This window comes from Pungitius pungitius, chromosome 10, assembly GCF_949316345.1.
Source record: "Pungitius pungitius chromosome 10, fPunPun2.1, whole genome shotgun sequence".
In the NCBI taxonomy this organism is placed as follows: Eukaryota; Metazoa; Chordata; class Actinopteri; order Perciformes; family Gasterosteidae; genus Pungitius; species Pungitius pungitius.
In genome coordinates, this window is record NC_084909.1 from 4575623 (window position 1) to 4596609 (window position 20987).

At 49.0% G+C, this 20987-nt stretch overlaps 1 protein-coding gene across 1 annotated transcript in view; it reads right to left on the reverse strand.

The window, feature by feature from the left end:
- Window positions 1–20987, reverse strand: part of ttn.1 (titin, tandem duplicate 1) — a 147589-nt gene that overhangs the window by 55750 nt on the left and 70852 nt on the right. Inside the window, exons 116-154 of the mRNA XM_062564885.1 lie at window positions 20472–20771; window positions 19452–19754; window positions 19175–19368; window positions 18916–19099; window positions 18202–18504; window positions 17610–17909; window positions 17147–17265; window positions 16890–17067; window positions 16343–16627; window positions 15703–15996; window positions 14956–15255; window positions 14671–14855; window positions 14269–14398; window positions 13999–14189; window positions 13233–13662; window positions 12616–12921; window positions 12136–12317; window positions 11825–11954; window positions 11583–11734; window positions 11348–11495; window positions 11049–11214; window positions 10666–10817; window positions 10206–10502; window positions 9746–10045; window positions 9130–9444; window positions 8898–9046; window positions 8662–8812; window positions 8295–8576; window positions 7893–8195; window positions 7292–7594; window positions 6917–7198; window positions 6079–6266; window positions 5852–5963; window positions 5107–5409; window positions 4494–4802; window positions 4097–4378; window positions 3699–3998; window positions 3153–3446; window positions 80–3049 (exon numbers count right to left, since the gene is read on the reverse strand). Of these exons, the coding sequence (XP_062420869.1) occupies window positions 80–3049; window positions 3153–3446; window positions 3699–3998; window positions 4097–4378; window positions 4494–4802; window positions 5107–5409; window positions 5852–5963; window positions 6079–6266; window positions 6917–7198; window positions 7292–7594; window positions 7893–8195; window positions 8295–8576; window positions 8662–8812; window positions 8898–9046; window positions 9130–9444; window positions 9746–10045; window positions 10206–10502; window positions 10666–10817; window positions 11049–11214; window positions 11348–11495; window positions 11583–11734; window positions 11825–11954; window positions 12136–12317; window positions 12616–12921; window positions 13233–13662; window positions 13999–14189; window positions 14269–14398; window positions 14671–14855; window positions 14956–15255; window positions 15703–15996; window positions 16343–16627; window positions 16890–17067; window positions 17147–17265; window positions 17610–17909; window positions 18202–18504; window positions 18916–19099; window positions 19175–19368; window positions 19452–19754; window positions 20472–20771 (12072 nt within the window). The remainder of the gene's footprint in view (window positions 1–79; window positions 3050–3152; window positions 3447–3698; window positions 3999–4096; window positions 4379–4493; window positions 4803–5106; window positions 5410–5851; window positions 5964–6078; window positions 6267–6916; window positions 7199–7291; window positions 7595–7892; window positions 8196–8294; window positions 8577–8661; window positions 8813–8897; window positions 9047–9129; window positions 9445–9745; window positions 10046–10205; window positions 10503–10665; window positions 10818–11048; window positions 11215–11347; window positions 11496–11582; window positions 11735–11824; window positions 11955–12135; window positions 12318–12615; window positions 12922–13232; window positions 13663–13998; window positions 14190–14268; window positions 14399–14670; window positions 14856–14955; window positions 15256–15702; window positions 15997–16342; window positions 16628–16889; window positions 17068–17146; window positions 17266–17609; window positions 17910–18201; window positions 18505–18915; window positions 19100–19174; window positions 19369–19451; window positions 19755–20471; window positions 20772–20987) is intronic.

Consider the following 20987-nt stretch of genomic DNA (forward strand, 5'->3'; position numbering starts at 1 on the left):
GAGCCATGGTTTTTGCGGATTGCCCCATAAGCTACAATTGTTCACAAACATGTAAAGACTATGAATAATGGTTACATACCAACTGTGTCCTTGGCAGTGATGGCCCTTGAAGGTTTACTTGGGGTTCCAATACCAATTTCATTGACAGCCTTGACTCTGTAAAGGTAGTCATGGAGAGGTAGGAGGCCAGTAACCGTGAAACGAGTTGTAGGGATGGGATCCTTGTTGACGGGCGACCACCTAACTGCATGCTCCTCCCTCTTTTCTAAAAGATACCCTGTGATTGGCTTTCCACCGTCTTTCTCGGGCTCTGACCACTGCACAGTCATCTCTACCTTTGCAATCTTGGTGACCTCTGGTGCCTGCGGAGCGTCGGGTACACTGAACTGGGTGCCAGCTACGATGGCTTCACTCTGCACCGCAGGGCCAGGACCCATCTTGTTCTCAGCACGAACTCTGAAGATATACTCGTTGCCCTCAATGAGCCGGGTGACGTTGGCTTTGTTGGTGATGACGGCATTGGAGTGGACTGACCAGACTCCCCTCTTGGTCTCACACTTCTCAATAATGTAGTTGTAGATGTCGCAGCCACCATCATCCTCTGGGACTTCCCATGCCAAATGGCACCTGTCGATGGTGATCCCGGACACGTTGAGGTCCCTGATGGGACAAGGTCTATCCAGTACATTGACGTTTGCATGAGCAGATCTGGTTCCTGCACTGTTTGAAGCAGTAACAATGTATTTACCACTGTCAGTGCGCCTGGCGCTGGTAAGAAGCAGTTTGGAGAAGTCCGCACCAGTTTCGATCTTAAGCCTGGGGCCCCTCCTTATCTCCGCTGTGCTCTCATCTCTAGTCCATTTGACATCTGGCTGGGGTTTGCCCTTCACTGTTGCCTCAATAGCAATGGAGTCTCCTGCCTTGACAACGAGTGTTGCATCCAGCTTCATCTTGATTTCAGGCTCAACAAGCTGTTCCTTAACCAGGACTTCAGGTGTGGTAACCCAGTTACTCTCGCCGCCCTCATTCTTAGTCTGAACTCTGAATTGATACATCTGGTTTTCAATGCAACGGTCAGCCATGAAGTATGTTTCCTTGATAGCACCCTTATGAAGCCTCTCCCACTCCTCAGCCTCCTTTGGTTTCTTCTCAACATGATAAGCCAGGTTGCGACTACCTCCATCATAGTCAGGCTTCCTCCACTTGAGGAAGCAAAACGTCTTGCCGATCTCAGAAATCTGGAAGTCAATGGGTTCACCGGGCTTCTCAATCGGATCAACTGCCAGCACGGGTGTCTTGGTCTCAGTGACAGGACCAGCACCGATCTTGTTCTCCGCACTGACACGGAAGAAGTACTCACAGCCTTCGGTTAGCGGGGCCTTAATTAAGCGCTTGGTGCAATCGTTGGACACCACAGACCATGCTCTCTGGCTGGGCTGACGGAACTCAATAATGTACTGGTTGATCTCAGTTCCTCCGTTGTCTTCAGGGTTCTCCCAGGAAAACATGCAGGAGTTCTTGGTCACATAAGCCATTTTCAGGTTTTGGCAAGGCCCTGGTGTGTCCAGGACATTGACAATAATTGTGGCTTGGGCCTGTCCACTGCTGTTTTTGGCATTGACAGCATATTTACCATAGTCTGACCTGACTGCCTCAGTGATGACCAGTTCACACAGGGGGTAGTTGTTATTCATCTCAGTGCGCTTGTCCCGGGATAATGCTCGGGCATCCTTGGTCCATGTAATCTCTGGGTCTGGTCTGCCTTTCACCCTAGTGATCAAACTTATGATCTGACCTGCTCTCACAGTCAGAGAATCACGGCAGGATGCGTCAACAACAACCTCAGGGGGCACCAGGATGTCCTTTGCCAAGATGGTCTCAGACAGCTCCCTGGGTTCACTGTCTCCAACTTTGTTAGTTGCTCTGATGCGAATTCTGTACTCCATTCCTTCAATGAAGCCTGGGACTCTATATGCACACATCTTGATAAGGTCCTTGTTGATTCTGTCCCACTGGGCAGATCCTGACTTCTGTAACTCAACGACGTAGCCCAGGATGGGACTGCCTCCGTCTCTTGCCGGCTTCGTCCAGCAGATATCAGCATAGGACTTGCTCCAGTCTTTCAATTTCAGATTGCCAGGCGGTCCAGGTTTGGTGATGGCACGAGTTGCCCTGACAGGGTTTGATGTAGGAGAAGGACCACTGATACCAGCAACGTTTTCAGCAAATACCCTGAATTCATAGGTGTTTCCTTCAAACAGGCCTGAGACTCTGTATCTGAGGTCCAGCACAGGAGTTTTGTTGACACGGATCCACTTTCCTGTCATTTCTCGGCGCTCAATTACATATCCGCTGATGGGGCTGCCTCCATCATAGTCAGGAAGGGTCCATTCCACTGTCACGGCATTCTCAGTGATGTCAGAGCACTCTGGCAGGCCAGGTGGACCAGGAGGATTAAACATGTGCTTTGCAATAGTGGGGGGACTCTCGAGCCCTGCGCCAATGCCAATCTTGTTTTCTGCACGGACACGGACAATGTACTCACGGCCCTTCTCCAGCCTGGATACTTTGGCCTTGGTACTGGTTCCACTGGAGCTAACAACAGACCAGGGCTCCCATGACTTCTTCACATCCTTCTTTTCCACCACGTAGCTGATGATGGGTGTGCCACCGTCATCCTTGGGTGCTCTCCATTGGATCATCATGTAATCAGGGGTGACCTCTGAGATATTGATGGGTCCAATTGGTGGACCAGGAAGATCTAGCACTGTGACATGCAGGGCAACGGTTTTGCTGCCTGAAGGATTGGCCACAGTGAGAATGTACTCCCCAGTGTCTCCTCTCTGGGTCTCAGGGATGCTGAGGATGGTAGAGGTTCCAGCCGTCTCAATGTGATAGCGGCCCTCAGATGTAATTTCCTTGCCATCAGTCATCCATTTGGCTGTGGGTATGGGAATGCCTGTCACATTGGCTGGAAGCGTAATAGCAGTACCGGCTTTTACAACAAGACCCTCAATAAGCTTCACATCAACGTCAATAGTTGGTGGCACTGAAAGAGAACAAAACAAAAACATTGTTATGATATTTTTGACGCTAGTGCATGAGAGCAGAAAAAGCATTTCTAATGACAAACAAACAATAGAGTTTCCTACATGTCTTTTCTTGACAGGTGATGGGGACACTGGTGTCAGGACTGCTCACACCGATGGCGTTCTGAGCCTTGACTCTGAAGCGGTAAGTCTTGCCCTCCACCAGAGTGGTGACGTGGGCATGATTGTTGCTGACGGTCTTGAATGTGACCCAGTCGGTCTGGCCCTCTTCCTGGTGCTCAACAATGAAGCCGGTAATTTCACTTCCACCGTTGCGGTCAGGCAACTCCCATGCCAGGCACACTTCTGTCTTGTCTGCATCAGTGTGGTGGAGGTTCTTGGGGGGGCCAGGAGGATCTGAAACATGTCCAGGGTATAACAAATGATTGCTGATATTTGAAAAATATATATTAGCCAACTTACAAACACTTTCGGAAATGTGAGGGCACAGAACTATCTCAAAAACCCATTCATTATTAGTCATTATTACTATTCCCAGAGATTTATGGACCCATTTATAATTGCAGACAGATTCTTGAGAAAGGATTGTGATTGAGAAGCATCAAAATGGTTAATTTATTTAACAACATTGCATTGAATTTTACTCACAGAGAGGATCCAGAGCCTTGATGGGTGTCCGGGTTACTGTGTAGTCGCTTCTACCAAACTGGTTCTCAGCAGCCACCCTGAACAAGTACTGGATTCCTTCCATCAAGTACATAGCCATCAGACTCGGCTTCTTATTGGCTGGGGAGACGGGAACCCACTGCTCGGCGGCCACATCCTTCTTGTGCACAACGTAGTGGGAGATCACGGCACCGCCGTTGTCCTCGGGAATCTTCCATGTCAGGTAGGCCGACTCACTGGTCACCTCGGAGATCACCAGGTCTCTGGGAGGAGATGGCTTGTCTGGTAGAAACAAAAGAGAGTTCAAGTTTTTCCAAATTCAAATAACCTAAGAATTCTTTTCTTTCATCCAGGACAAAAAAAAGTGTTGTTTCACTCACTCAGAACAAGTACGGCAACGGTTGCTGATTTCTTTCCAGCAGCATTCTCCACGGTGATGGTGTAGTTGCCTGAGTCCGCCCGAATGCTCTTGGGGATGAAGACCTTGCTACCGGTGGGGGTGACGGCAACGGTAATGTGAGAAGGAACGTCACCGTCGTTCTTCTTCCAACTGATGGTGGGTGTTGGCACACCCTTAATTCTGGCGCTCAGGGTAATATCGGTGCCCAGCATGGCCAGGTGGTCGCGGGCCATGTTGGCGTCCAGCAGCAACTCTGGCTCCTCTGCAAAGGGAGAAAAATGATTTACAAATAGTTATGGTAAGTGTCATTTACCATTTCTAAGAATGTTGATTATTATTATTAACCAAACACAAAGATGAATTTGTTGAAACATTACCCAGTCTGTCATGGACTTTGATGGTCTGTTTCACGTAGGCAGGGTCGGATTTTCCGGCAGCATTAACGGTAAAGATTCTAAAGTTGTACTCCTGTCCATCGGCCAGCCCCGTCACCACGTAGTAGAGGTCTGGGCACTGCTCTGGGGTCTCGTTGGCCAGAATCCACTCCACGCCACCAGCCGCCTGGTACTCAACGAGGTAGCCAAAGATACGGCCCTTCCCGTCGTGGCGTGGAGATTTCCACTTCAGGCTGACCGAGTCCTTGGTCTTATCGTAGGCCTCAGGGGTCACTGGGGGGCTGGGGCGCACTGCGAGGAGAACACATTAGAGACCTTGAATTTAAAGTAGGAGTGGGTTTTCATGTAGCGTTATATTTTTTTTAGTACTAAAATATGGTGATAGCTTCTATACAATATATAAAACAGTAAATATCAATATATGTCTCTTTTATGCTGTTTTAGTTATTAATGAAGATATATGGTCATCACGTAATTATAGATAATAATAAATACTAAATGAAAATGCCAAATGAATATATTTAGGCACATACAAAAAGCTGGTTTCTAAATATGAAATAGATTATAAGCTACAAATAAAGGACTAAACACAGACCGATGGGGTCTTTGGCGAGGATGGGTTTGGAGGGAACACTGGGGTCTCCGGTTCCCAGCTCGTTCTCAGCCATCACCCGGAACTCGTACTCGCACCCCTCCACCAGGTCCTGGACTCTGTACTGAGTGACCGGGTACAACGGGTCCCTTGTGGCTCTGGACCACCTCTTTGCTTTGGGCTCCTTCTTCTCGAGGACATAGTTGATGATTGGCTTCCCGCCGTCGCGAGGCCGGTTCCACAGAACCAAAGCGTTGGTGGCGTAAACCTCCCTGACTGTTGGCATCTCAGGGGCCTCAGGAACTCCTGAGAGGGGTCAAACAGAGTTATCAGAGCTCGCTTTAGCCCCATTGTACAATGTACAGTTCATTTAAAGCATTATCTTTTTTGGATTCATGTATTAGTAAATTGTTGAATTAGATCAATAAAGTCCAATTTCAGGATCAAGAATCAGGAAACATGTATTGCCATCATGTGTCAGACATACAAGGAATTTGACTTGGCGGTTTGTGCAGCAACATATGTGCAACATAGTGCAGGAATAAGATAAAAATATATGCTATGGGTTAGTGATCTAAAGCTATGGGTTAGTTAAGTTGAAAAAATAAATAATAATAATAATTTCGTTGAAATGGGATTTTTAAAGTTAAGTATAAAATTAAACTCAATTGCAATTCCAATTAAATTTAATCGATAACTAAATCTCCTGAAAAGCATTGGGGAGAAGTGAAACATGAACATAACCTACTGAAGAGATCTTTGGCTTTCATCTCCTCGGATTCCAGAGGGTCACTGATGCCGTACATGTTCTCTGCTAAGATCCTGATGATGTACTCCTTGCCCTCCGTTAGCTTTGGGATCTGAGAGGAACAAATGACATGTAAGCATCTCTGAATTTCAGAAAAACCTTCCTTGGTTAAAGTACACGTTGTTGGACTCCTCAAGAATTTACATGGCCAATCCAGCTGAACCAACCTTGCATATGGTCTTGGTGGAGGCAGACGTCACCGTGGTCCAGGCTTCTCTGTTGGTGTCTCTCTTCTCGATGATGTAGTTGGAGACGTCGATGCCGCCGCTGTCCAGAGGAGGCTTCCAGGAGACCACCATGTACTCCCTGTGCACCTCCTCAAACACCACTGGGCCAACAGGAGGAGTTGGCCGGTCTGCAGGGATTAAGAAAACATTGTGAAAAAGAAGTTAACTGCAAACAACGGGCAATATTTGTATTTCAGACGTCTTCGATCTTCACCTACACATCTACTGTTTACCCGTGCATTCAAGAATTTATTTTAAAATTCTTTTATTTGCTTTTAAATCTCTAAATGGTCTTGCCCCACCGTACCTCTCTGAACTTCTGCACCCCTGTCTCAGGTTAGCTAACCAGCTGCTCCTGAGGGTTCCAAAAACGCCTGAAGCTCAGAGAGGACCGAGCATTTTCTGTTGCAGCTCCAAAACTATGGAACGAACTGCCGCTGCACATCAGACAGGCCTCCTCACTGTCTAATTTTAAAACTCTTTGTAAAACGCACCTCTTTTCTTTGGCTTCTAACACAACGTAGGTTGTTGATTTTATGTGCACAGATGTTTTATTTATTATGTTTCATTGTGTTTATTATTGCACAGCACTTTGGGAACCTTTGTGTTGATTTAAACTTTATAAATAAAACAGATTGGATTTGATTACTGTGTTTTGCTAATGACACTGTTTTCCTTGGATGGTACCTATTCACCATTTACTTAAAAGACTTGGTTGCTGAATCCTCCTCTATAGTTGCATGATTCTTTGCAGAAGATACAAGCTTTTCCCACGTACCAACCACCGTAATGTTGCAGAGTCCCTTCCTGGATCCAGTGCTGTTCTCCACCACCACCACGTATCTGCCGCTGTGTTGCCGCTCCGCCTTCATCAGGCCGAGCGACATGGTGGTGAGCGTGTTCTTGAACATGACGTGCTTGTCGGCCTTTAGCTCCTCGTCGTCTCTGTACCACGTGATGGAAGGAGAAGGTTTGCCGGTGTAGCGGCCCTGCAGCAGGCAACTCTCACCCACGCGGAAGATGATCCTATCGCGGAAGTCAAGCTCAATGGTGGGCGGCTCTGTGATAAGAGAACGCGAGAACAAAATCAAATTTGGAGTTCACAACGAAGACTCTCTCTAAAGACGAAACAGAGAAAAGCGTTGGTCCTCACCCAGCTCGTCCTTGCAGGTGATGGGTTTGGTGGAGAAGGACGGCTTGCTGGGTCCGACTTCATTGACGGCAATGACCCTGAGCTCGTAGCTGTCTCCTTCCCTTAGGCCGTCATAGTTGTACTTCCTCTCCATCAGCTTCTCTTTGGTCACTCTGGTGAATTTGTCTTTGCCGATCATACGCGCCTCCAGGATGTACATCGTGATCTCAGAGCCGCCGTCGAACTTTGGTGCCTTCCAGGTGACGCCGATCAGGTCCTTGGTGACCTTGGTGACCTCGAGCTCCTCGGGGCGGTCGGGCACACCTGAAACGAGCACGGATGGTTACTTTGGTGATCGTTAAGGGATACAGTTCACTTTGTACGATAATGTTCATTTCTTATGTGAGGGCTAAGTTAAAAACAGCTGAGAAAAATAAATCCCCAAATTCAAATTCTAGCCATTACCTTCAAGATGAAGACATATTTTTACTTTATTGTCTGTTTATTTTTACTTTAAAATCCACTATTACTTCTGAAGATTCTTAATGTTTCTATCACATAAATGTAATACTCAAACAAACTTTGAACATCCAGAACCACAGAGAGCAGCATTTAAACTCACTAATGGGTTCCTTGATGATGAGCTCGGCGGCGGTCTCCATGAAGGGTCCCACACCGATGGCGTTCTCTGCAGCTACTCTGAAGAAGTAGGACTTCCCGATGGTGAGTCCGTGAGCCACGGCGTTCTGTCGGCTGGCGGTAAAGTGCAGTGAGGTCCAGGCCTTGCGCTCGGCCTCGCGCTTCTCGATGACGTAGTTGCTGATAGGAGAACCGCCGTCATTCTCGGGGAAGAACCAGTTGAGCTTGCAAGAGTCGCTGGTGAGGTTCTCTGCGGTGAAGGGGATGCCGATGGAGCCAGGCACGTCTGGGTGGGTTGTTGGGGTGCACAGACACAGGTTTTACTCAAAGAATAAAAACGACCAAGAGTCTCAAGAATCGTTTTGACACAAAAACAAACTCTTACCCAGAACCTCCACGGTGATGTTCTTGGTCTTCTCCCCTCCAGCATTCTTGGCGGTAAGCGTGTAAACGCCAACGTGTTTCCTGGTGCAGGGTTTGATGACCAAGGACGAGCTGATGGCCGTCGTCTCCACTTTGGCGTCGGGGGGCAGCGCTGCTCCGTCTTGGCACCAGGTAACCTCTGGGGAAGGCTGGCCTGACACATAGGCGATGATCCGGATCACGCCGCCGGCGTGTACCACCATCCGCTCCTTCACTGAGGCATCCAGGTCGACCTCGGGGGCAACTTAGTGGTGGAAACTCAACGTTACAGCCCGTATTGCACAGGATCAATGCGCTCATGAACATCAGGTGATGAGTTCGTAACTCACTGTTTCTGTCGTTGACCTCCAGCACCTCTGGGACTTCTCCCGGCTCGCCGGTACCCGCGGCGTTAAACGCAGTGACCCTGAACTTGTATTTGCCGCCAGTCTTCAAACCGGCGATCACCAGTCGGGTGCCTCGGATTTCCGTTTCCTTGGCCTGAAAAACAAAAACAAAAGTTTCGGAAGTCGTTCCCTCTAAAACTGGTTCCGGTTGACCAATTACAATGGTAAAATCAGGTCACCTTGACCCAGGCCTCGGTGCCCTCCTCCTTGTACTCCACCCAGTACCCGAGGATCTTAGAGCCTCCGTCTTTAAGAGGAGGGATCCACTCCAGTTCCACCGAGGACCTGGTCCAATCGGAAACCTTCGGTGTGGGAGGAGAGGGCGGAGCTAGAGGGGTGAGACAGACGGTTAACCCTCCTGCTCTGTGTGTTATAACATTAACCTGTGTGATTTCAGCGTGAAACCCTTACCGATGGGGTCTCTGGCGAAGATGGGCCCTGCGGGGGGGCTTGCGAGCCCGGGTCCCGCGGCATTGATGGCGGACACCCTGAAGAGGTACTGTGAGCCCTCGATGAGCCCGCTGACCACAAAGGACTCGCCCATCCCCGTGGGGCGGATGGGGTCCCGGGTGACACGGGTCCAGCGCTTTCCTGTGGTCTCCTTGCGCTCCAACCAGAAGCCTGTGATCGGTGTGCCGCCGTCGTCCTCTGGCTCCTCCCAGCTGACCGTCATTGAGTCCATGGTGACGCCGGAGACCGTGGGCTTCTCACACTGACCTGGGACGGCTGCAGGAAGGGTCAAGGTCAAAGGCAGTTAGATCGCCCACCATTGGAAAATAAATGACGCCGTGTCAGCCCGCATGCGCGGAAGGTAGCGGGAAAACTTGGTAGTGCTTGCTTAGCTTGGAGTAGCGATCCTTTCTAACTAAAGGACATATTTAATTACATTCAAAAGCAAGTGCAAGTCATCCGACTGTAGCCATTGGTGAGATTAAATATTGTTCCTGACTGCTTATTTATGATTGGTGTCATTGGTCTCAGGTGAAGGAGAGGGCAGACGGGGGCAGGGTTTGTATAAAGAACTCACTGTAGAGGTTCCGGGCGATCTCGGGCTCGCTGTCCAGCGGCTCTCCAACTCCATACTTGTTCTGGGCCATGATGCGGAAGACGTACTCGTGCCCGGCCATCAGGCTCTCCACCGTCCACACCCGCTCTCTCGGCTCGCTGGTGACGGGTACCCAGTTTTTCCTGGTGGCCACCCGCCTCCAGATGACGTAGTTTGTGACCTTGGAGCCGCCGTCATCCTTGGGCGGCAGCCAGGACAGGGTGATCCTCTCCGCGCCGATCTCCTCGAACTTGATGGGGGCAGAGGGAGGACCAGGCCGGCCTGAGGAGGGAACAGGGTTACCGGGGGGTTAATCGGACCTCCGGGGTCAAGAACACTTAATATTGAATGGAACAGATGAACACGATGAGTTGTGCCGGGATCTCTAATCCGTTACTAAGATTAATGAACAAACATTAACCATTGAGATTAACGTTCCTACCAAGCACGTTGAGCCTCATCTCCCTGGAGGCCTTGCCCATGTTGTTGGAGGCCACCAGGGTGTAGAGGCCGGTGTCGGGACGCTTCCCCTGCTGGATGAGCAGTGTGCAGCTGTCGTCGGACACTATCTTGTTGATGTGCTCATCGTACTGGACCTCGGTCTTGTCCTCGGACTTGTGCGGCGGAGCTTTGTACCAGGTGAGCGTTGGGAAGGGGCAGCCGTGGACAGATGCCACAATGCTGATGTCGGCGCCCTGCTCTGCCTCAATGAACTCCTTCAACTCGATGGACGGAGCGCCTGCAGCACAAAGGGGGAGGGGCTTTACACTGTATGTTGTTCAACTAGTTCAACAGTGATAAGATGCTAAGTGTTGCTGTAATGGGCTGAAGTGAAACATTGAAAACAAAGAAGTGTCTATTAAAGCAGCTGGACACATCTCTCACAATGCGGCTGGTCTTACAGGTCTGGTCTTGGATGACAATGGGTCCCACAGTGGAGGAAGGTCGGCTTGGTCCGGCCTCGTTGTGCGCCACCACTCTGAACTCATACTCGTCTCCCTCTTTCAGGTCCTCCACCTTGAAGCTGGTGGTATCCACGTCCCTCCGGTTGCACCTGAAAAAAAACAGAAAACTTCTCAGAAAACTTCTCCAGAATGGCTTTTGATTGGGGAAGACAATTTGTCCACCAATCTGGGACAAGTTAACAAAATCCTAATGGATTTACCCTAAAGCAGACCCGATCAGAACTAAACCAATCAAAAAGCCACAACTTATTGTATCTTGGACTTGGTCCTAAGAATCCCCCCCAGTGGACCCATGTAGGCCTCGAGGGGTAAAGGTTTACCTCCTCCAGGACTCCTTCTGGGTGCTGCTGGCCTCCCAGCAGAGCAGGTCCACGCTGTAGTGTGTCACAGGGGAACCACCGTCGTTCTTCGGCGCCTTCCAGGTCAACTTCACAGCACCCTTCCTCACAGTCAGGATCTTCAGCCTGGTAGGAGGATCGGGAGGATCTGCCGACAGAAGAAGACAAGGTGTTGAGAAGAAGTGCGGTTTCTGCCGGTTGAGGTAGTCAGAACAGATTGCTCTGGAGGAATGCTTTAGAAAAGAGTTATAAATGGTCACAAATCATCGGATCAGACTAACGGATTGGATCTCTGGCCTTGGTTCCCTCGTCGGTCTCGGCTAGCGGACCGAAGCCGAAGCGGTTCTCAGCTCGGATGCGGAAGAGGTACTCCTGACCATTGATCAGGTCCGGAACCACCAGGGACTGAGCGGCACAGGCCACGTTCACCTGGAATCACCAACAGAGATATTGTTAGTGGTTTTTTGTTTCAGAGAGCAGAGGACAAATGTGAAACCTGGAGAAGGGGGGACGGACCTTGGTCCAGGCTTTGCCATCCACAGTCTTCTTTTCGATGAAGTAGCTCTTCACCCTCTCTCCTCCGTCGCTCTCCGGAGGTTTCCAGGTGAGTCGGCATGTTCCCCTCGTCACGTCAGTGACCTTCAGGTCTCTTGGCGCTCCGGGCAGGTCTGTAGGCGGAGAACAACAACAGGTTTCCAATCGGGTTTTGTAATCGTTTTTCCCTTTGGAGTACCCACAATTTAACATGATTTACGTACCAAGCACGTTGACTCTGACTTTGACCACCTTGTGTCCGGCGATGCTCTCTGCGTTGATGATGTAACGGCCGCTGTGGCTCAATTTGCTCTCAAGGATCAGAACAACCGAAGTTGTGTCTGTGGACTGGATCTAAGAGGAACCACGTTTCATATGTTTAATTTCTAAAACCCCTTTATGAAGACATAAGACGATCAATGCACTTATTGTAAGTCGCTTTGGATAAAAGCGTCAGCTAAATGACATGTGATGTAATGTAGATATGGTAGAAGCAAAGAGCTGGTGCTTAAGGTAACATTAACATCCATCTGACCTCGGAGTCGACTGGTAGTGTGTGAAGATCGTTCTTCTTCTCGGTCTCTGCGGTTCCATCGAAGGTCCAGGTGACTTTGGGAACGGGTCTCCCTGTGATGCAGGCAGCAATCCTGATGGGGGTTCTGGCTCTACAGTTCAGGAGGTCCTGGGCGGTCACGTCCAGAGACACAGAGGGCTCGACTGGAGAAAACAGACACCAGTAAAACCAGTTTGTAAAAAAGACGTGCTCTGAGATGTTTGTTTAGGTTTACTGAGAGCAAACTACATCCAAACTAGTCTTTAGTCTCTGAACCAGATGCATTAGGACCCAGTTAAAGATTCATCTGGTTAAAAATCAATAAGCTCAAGATGTGAATCTCTTGGAGCTCCTGGTTCAGGCTCTTAAACGATGAATGATTAAATAAGGCCTGAGGACAATAATAAATGATAATTATTCACAAGAACCATCAGGTTTCTGTACTTGGAGCTGCTCTCTTACTCAGAATGTCTTGAACCAGGATGTCTCCCGTTTTGGCGGGCTCTGAGTTTCCGGCGGTGTTCACAGCGTAGATCCTAAACTTGCACTTCTTGCCCTCCTTCAGGTTGGGCACGGTGATTTCGGTGGAGGGGTGGAGCTTGTCGGCAGGGTTCACCCGCCTCCAGTCGGGAGAGCCCTCCTCGTGGACCTCGACGATGTAACCCTTGACGGGGCTGCCTCCATCTCGGTCTGGCGGACTCCAGGTGAGCGTGATGCTGCTCTTGGTCTTATCTTTGACCTCGGGGTATCCGGGAGAGGTGGGAGGTTCTAAGGGGAGGGGGGAGACCAACTTAAGAACCAGAGAAAAACCTTCTCATTCCATTTTATTTAAAATACCCCAAAACTTTGTTTCAACGTCATCTAGAATATCTTAGTTAAGACAAAAGGATAATTCCCCAAGTCAGACAGCATCTGAGAGAATCGTAATAATAATAATGATTTTAGCAGTTAAAATAACAGTTTGACCATCAATCATACTATTTACTACATCCCTGCAGGTGACATTGCATTTAAACACTTTACACCATGTGGTAAATAAAGTGCCATTTGGTCTGCTCTGATTCGCCTCAAACACTCACTGCTTGGGTCCAGGGCGAAGCGGCACTCGCTGGACTCGCACGGCGGCCCGACACCCGCAGCATTGCTGGCAGCAATCCTGAACTGGTACTCGGATCCCTCGATGAGCTTGAGCACCGTGTACTGCAGGCCCTTCACCGAGGGCTTTGTGACAGGGGCCCGGTTGACGCGGCCCCAGTAGACGGCACCGCGCTCCCTTTTCTCAAGCCAGTAGCCCTGGATGGTGGAGCCGCCATTGTCCAGGGGAGGGTCCCAAGTCAGGGTCATGGTGGTGGCCGTGGCTGCGATGATCTTGGGGTTCCGAGGAGGTCCGGGGAGACCAAACGGATCCCTGAGCTGGACTTTCTCAGAGTCGCAGCCGTCGCTCAGACCATACTTGTTTTCGGCTTTGATCCTGAACTGGTAGAGTCCGTTCAGGTTCAGCTTGTAGACCTGAAGGATCAGAACCAGGTCAGTGGTCTGTGTCTTTTGGTCTATACTAATAAAATACCCAGTCAGGTTGAAATCCAGATTTCAAGACAAACTTTATTTGAAAACCTTTGAGATCTTACTTGCCCACAATCCATACATTTAAAGAAAGTTATCCTGGAATTGTTTGGTTTTAGAAGGTTGAATACAATACCTCTTACAATAAAACTTACTATGTGATGAATTATAATTAACTGAAGATTTAGATTTAGATTTTCAGGACCAATGTGTATCCTACGGTATGATGAACCTTCTTAGCGTGTTGTCACCATGAATGGATGAAAGGAGCCAGCGACTCACCCCATATCTTCTGTCCAAAAGGTTGGTGGTCAGAACCTCGAAGTCAGATTTCTTCTTGCTGGCATCCCTGCGCTCCACCACATAGTTGGTGAGCTCACTCCCTCCGTTGTCCTCAGGTGCGTCCCAGGTCAGGTAGCACGATTCGGCCTTGATGTCCGAGACCACGACGTTCCTCGGGGGAAGAGGACGGTCTGAGAAGGCAGGGGTTGTGTTAACGAGATGCTCCATGCGAAAAGATAAAAAACAAATCAAACAACTTGATGTTCTCACCGAGGATCTCGACGTGGATGACGTGCTCAGCTTTGCCAAAGCAGTTTTCAGCCACCAGCTTGTAGTTGCCTTTGTCCTGTCTGATGGTTTCTTGGAGAGCAATCTTAGTCCGCATGGTGGTACGGGTCACCTGGAGACGAGAGGGCAAGCATTACTTGATTCACACACAAGGCAGTAAAACTGCTTTACAAACATGGAGAGCTTCAAAGAAAAGTATATTTGAAATTTGAAACTTTCCTGAAGAAACACAGAGGTCAGCGCTCATCCAGACACTCCAGAGAGTGTACATTGAGTAGAAGTCTCTAACTTTAAGGTCAATTCACGATGTCAACCGAGTTGGCCACCCCTCCAGTTCAAAAGCTGCGTGAGTGATCTGTACTGTGGATGTTGAGATGTTCTCACCTCTTCGGTCTCTATTGTCATTTTGTCATCGTTCTCGGGCTTCTCGATCACCACGCCATCTTTCATCCACTGTAGCGTCGGTAGGGGAAGTCCCTTCACCTCTGCTGGGATGTCGATGGCTGAACCTTTCTTCTCGTTGATGGCGTTGCTCTTGAAGAACTTCAGAATGGTTATGACTGGAGAAACTGTGGAGAAACAACATCTGTAAATAAACTTTTCACCTTTGATAGGTTTGCTTAACCAGATCGGTCTAACAAATCAAGTTTTTTAGAGAGAGCTTCATACTTTCATCATCTTGGATCTTAGCGGTGATCGGCTTGGAGACATCTCCATCCCCGACCTCGCTCACGGCTTTGACGCGGAACTGGTACTCCTGGTTCTCAGACAGGTTCTCGATGGTCCCGCAGCACTCGGTAAAGAGCTTGCGGTTTGCCACCTCAAACTCACTGCCATCCGACCTTATCTTCTCTACGTAATAGCCGAGGATGGGGCTGCCGCCGTCGGTGCGAGGTGGCTGCCAGGCTAAGGTGATGGTGCTCTTGCTTCTGTCGGTGTAGTGCAGCTTCTCAGGAGCAGATGGAGTAGCTGGAAAGATGGGGAGGAGCTCAGTCAACAGTGAACAGATGACATGTCTACCATGTCTTTCATATAGTTTATAACACAAATGTGTTATTGCAAAAAATCACTGTTAGTTATTTTTAGTTTTCTCTTCTTCCTGTTTGACCCTTTCTATTCAACTTTTAGGAATCCACTTTTCCAACAAGATGAAGAATAAAGGGGGGTCCTGTCAGCTTGATAAATACATCTGTGTTGGAGAAGGAGATGAATGGGAGAGCAGGTGTTTGACCAGGCCCTTCATAAATGACTAAGATCCTGCTCGTCCCCCCCACGGACATCACACTCTGTGTGAGGATTGAGACTCAGCGTATAGAAGAATAAACTACAAAGATGAACTTTTTCTCAAGGTCCTTAACTTCAGTGTTTGATATTCTTTTTCCCACCATGAAGGTCAGTCTTATTATGGTGGTTTACCTTTGGGGTCCTCTGCCAGGATGGGTCCCAGATCCGCTGGAGCTCCGTCGCCGTACTTGTTCCTGGCGATGACCCTGAAGTCGTACTCCTCACCGGCCAGCAGGCCCTGAACGTCACACTTGCAGGACGCCGTCTCAATGGGCTGGCGGAACAATTTCATCTTGGCGTCCTTCCTCAGCACCTCGTAGCCGAAGATCTCACTGCCTCCGTTGTCCAGAGGGTCGGACCAGGTGAGGGTGATGTTCTTCTTGGTGACCGCCACCGTCTTCAGGTCGACCACCGGTCCGGGGACGTCTGAGGATACACAGAAAAGTAAACATGTTTCCTCATACTGCTTCCTCCAATACCTATCTATTTGTTGCAATCCTTCACAATAGCTCAGCTAAGTCACTCAGTGGTTCTCTGGATGGATCGTGGACACAGATTTCCTGTCACCTTGAAGTCTTGTGTTCCTCCAATATGAAGAAGAATCACCACCAATTATTACTGAGTGTGTCCAACTCTGATCTGTACAGCAAACAGCAAACCTCTGAAGATCACATGGCAATTGCTCTCTTCTGGCTACGAACCAGTTCTGTCTCAGTCATAGTTAGTCCTCCTACTTTACAAAAGATAAACTGTGGATTCATTCAACACTGACCCATAATATCCACTTTGGTCACGGCGGTCCCGGTCCCGCTGCTGTTGGTGCCGGACACCTGGTACTTCCCGTGATCCGACCTCACGGCCTTCTTGATTAACATAGTGGTGTTCTTGCCCTCCGTCTCCACCACCATGCGCTCTTTGTCGATCTCGGCCTCGTCCTTGGCCCATTTGACCTCAGGCTGCGGTCGGCCTGTCACCACGGCAGGTAGCCTCAGCAGCTCGCCGGCCTTGATGATGACGCCGTTCTTCACAGAGGAGTCAAAGTCCACAACGGGAGGTTCTGAACGACAGGAAACAGCAGAAAGGCTCAGCGTTGAAATCGATCAAACATCTCCAGGATGGACAGAATGTGACAGAATGTGTCACGCGTCCTGTGGCTCTTTCGCAGTAAAAGCACAAGGCTATTCCCCTGATTTCAAAGCTTTTACTGTTAATCAGACGTAGGAGGTGATGAATTAGATTGAAACAACTAACCATTCTTCTTGTTTTGATATCTATAAAGTAACCTGACATGAACAGGTGAAGTAAATAACAGTCCGTACCTTCGGGCTCCTTCACGGTGACGAGCTCTGTCACACCCGGCACTCCGGGTCCAGCGTCATTGATTGCGATGACACGGATGTAGTAGTCGGCTCCCTGGGTCAGACCAGTCACGGTGTACCTCAGCTCTTTGCACCTGAACTCGGTGCTGCGAGTCCACTCCTTCTCTCCGGCCAGAACCTGGGATCAGAAGAACAGAGTTTAACCCCCCGGGTCCACCCCTCGACGGGGCACAAGCTAGTGAAGAAGCTCCCTGCACCTTCTCCAGGTGGTATCCCAGGATGTCCCCGCCACCGTTGTACAGAGGCGGCTTCCAGGCCACGAGGACCGAGTCATTTCCAGTGTCCACGATCCACGGAGTAGGGGGGCCAGGAGGCACTGAGTGGGGAAGGAGTAGAGTTAGATTAATCCTACTGATCTGAATCCATCACACTAGAGGATATTTGAATGGACTACATGAAGGTAACTTTTGTGTGCTTCTTCAGGAGTATATTCATTAAACAAGTAGTTATCTGTCTTTGTATTTCATCTTTCATTTAAAACATCTGTTCCTGTGAGGATGAATGACGTGAACAATGAGACCGGAGCCGCTACTCATGATGAGTTTAAACAGAATATCAATTAAGACTTCTGATAGGGAAAACAAATAGAAGAACATTTCTAGTTCTAAACTTTATTGGGCATCTGCTCCATGAGCTTGTGGGTCCGGACCGAGAACTTACGGATGGCGTCCATGGCCACGGTGCGGTCGGTGGGCTCGCTGAAGGGCCCGGGCCCGGCCAGGTTCTCGGCAGCTACTCTGAAGATGTAGGTGAGTCCCTCCATGAGACCACTGATCCTCACGTCCAGGGAGTTGAGGAGGGCTCGGTTGACCCGGGTCCAGTGTTTGCTGTTCACCTCCTTCCTCTCGATCCAGTAGCCCAGGATGGGGCTGCCGTTGTCCTTGGGCTCGTGCCAGGAGATGTGGGCGGAGCTGGCCGTCACCTCGTGGACTCTGGGGGTGTTGGGAGGGTCAGGGGGATCTGAGAGAAGGGACGAGCAAGTGACTTAACAAAGGGAGACATGTACACCAAGATAAACATTTGGGTTTTAACTGGTTAAGTTCTTTTAAACCATTGCAATATACATAAAAATCATCCTTAATTGAGATTTGTGATAAAAAGGAAAGATAAATTGGTTGTAAATATCTATACGACAGGTTATAAATTGTACAATTGTAGTGTTGGATGAGTTAACAGCATGTATTTCATTAAATTGATGTAATATCTAGTGTTCTATGTCAGATTTCTTCGAGCCTGTCCAGCTCTTTCTTACCAAACTGGTTCTTGGCAACAAGCGGCTCGGAGACACAAGGCGGGCCGCAGCCAAACTTGTTCTCGGCGGTGACCCTAAAGATGTACTCCTTCCCCTCAATGAGCTTGGTGATGGGGCAGTGGGTGCCCTTCAGCGTGGAAGTGATGGTGATCCAGCCAATCTCCTCGTTTTTGTTGTCCTTCTTTTCCAGCGTGTAGCTGATGATCTCGCTGCCGCCGTCGTCCTCCGGAGGCTCCCAGCTGCACACAACCGAGGTGTTCCGGATGTCGCTGAAGGAGAAGTTGATCGGAGCGCCGGGTTTGTCTGCGGTAGAACGGAGTCAACAATTAGTCCCGGGACGAGTAGAGTTCAAATTGTATGGAAATGTGATCTTTTATGGCTCATTAAACCAACAAGTTTGATTTTTTAAAATTTAGACAAAACTCACAAACAAACTTATGTCACCTTATTTGATAAAAAGAACTGTAGTGGATTTGATTTGATGTTTTTTCCCTTTTAATTATATTTAGCAGTTAAAGCGTACATGATTTATTATATTTTATTTTATAATATATTGTAATCTTTTATTTTATTCCTCTTGCACTATTTCGTCTTGTTGTCCATTGTCGTACTGTCCGCCGTCATGCACCAACCGCCAAGTCAAATCCCTTATGTATGTCTGACATATTATGGCAATAAGAGGAATCCAGAGGAAAAGTGGGATCAAAGTCTCACCAAGGACGTTGACCACGCAGCAGGCGGTGGCCACGCCGTGGGTGTTCTCCACCTGGACGGTGAACGTGCCGTGGTCGGCTCTAACGGCGTCGCGGATCATCAGTGCAGACTGACCCCTGGTGTTCTGATCCAGGCCCAGGCGCTCACGCAAGGGAGTCACAAACTCCTCCTCTGGCTCAGGAACCTGAGGAGAAACATGTATTAACTAGTAATATGTCGTGAAGCATTAAAACGTTTGGGTCGCTTTGAGGACACTGACCGCCGTCTTCTTCTTCTTTTTGACCACGGCCACCACCTTCTTGGTGGGCTCTTTGGTGACATCCTCGTTGTTCCTCAGCCAGCTGACTGTGGGGCACGGCGAGCCAGAGTAGAAGGCGTCAATGCGGATCTCTGCACCCTTCTTGATGCTTAGACCGGACTGCACGCGGGCGTGGAGGGTGACCTTCGGTTTTTCTGTAAAAAAGGTTTTAAAGTGTAGTTACTTCTTATCTGACTTCTTGGGATCGCAAACGCATTAATGCAAGAGTTTGTCTTACCGACGGGGTCGGCAGCCTTGATGAGCTCGGTGCTGCGGGACGGCTCGCTGACTCCGGCAGCGTTCTCGGCCCGCACCCTGAACTGGTACTCCACGTTCTCCGTCAGGCCCGTCACCACGTGGGAAAGACCAGGCAACAGGCTTGGGGAGACCCGTTCGTAGCGGTCGCCATCTTTCTCCATCTTCTCTAGGATGTAACCCTGGATGGGACAACCGCCGTCAAAGTCCGGAGCCTTCCAGGTGACTTTGATGGACTTGGATGTTGGGTCTTGAGCCTCCACCTGGATGGGCGGGTCCGGTTTCTCTGTGGAAGCGATTTTAAGAACAGATGGTAAATGTCTGAGCTGCTTCTGTACCCAAGACAACATGGTTTGACATAATATATACATTAAGTTTCTTCTCATTTAATTAATAGTATTTTGCTATCAGATGATTTGGAAATGCCTGGAAGGATAAGCATAATGTTCCGTAACATGGATAAGTGAAAAAACGTGATCAAAATGTGAAGCCCGGTTGGGGACGTCTGGAAGAATTCAGCCAAATGACTTCTCTCATTCGGGTAGATTTATTTGTCAGATCACAGGTTGAGTATCAGCGCTGCGTTTGCAAAGGCAGGAGCAGTTCTGTCGGCCTGAAGAACACTTGACCAACATCAGGAAGAACAGTACGTTTTGTACTTGTTGTTAGATATAAAGGAAACGATTTCTATTGGCACTAAACTGGCGTTGAGGAGGAGCAGGTCTCTCATCCTTATCAGACCTGTGCCTGGTTGGCACGTTCTGCTTTTGCCATCTGACCTTGCACTCCTTAACCAGGATAAGACAGTGACTTCTAAATGAGCCCTAAGAAAAACGTTTTTTTTTGGATAAGATTTGGATAATTGAATGCAACCTCAGGTCTTTATCCTTTCTCTGTATTTATCCTTAACAGAGTTAGTGATACATGCTAATGTCAGGTTGCTTACATGCTCCCAATAACTGATAACTGATCATGTTCTGAAGTCCCAGAGCTGTGAACCTACGTTTGACGTCCTCCGTGACAACTGGGTTCCGTAGCTCCAGGTATTGTCCGGCTCCAACCTGGTTGATAGCCTTCACTCTGAAGTAATACTCGCAGTTGACGTAGAGGTCTTTGACGATGCAGGTCAGCGCGCTCTCTCCCGAGGTAACAGGCATGTAGGTCTTCTTGGAGGCCTCGCGGCGCTCCAAAGTGTAGCTCAGGATGGGGGTGCCACCGTCGTCCTCGGGGGCTTCCCAGGTGATCTGGCAGGAGTTCTTGGTGATGTCGCCGGAGACGATGTCTTTACACTGACCGGGGAGGCCTGGAATAAAAAAAACGTTGCGTCTGTCTGTACTAAATTATGTCCACAAAGGTTCCAAGTCATGCAGTCCAGCAGAGTATTTGTGTTGAATGTGAAACGTGTTGGACTTCATTGGTGAAATCTCACTGGTTTACAATAAGATGTCGTTATTGGACTGCACAACTTGAACAACCTGTAAATGAAGTATTATTATATCAACAGAGAGCAGTTACACGA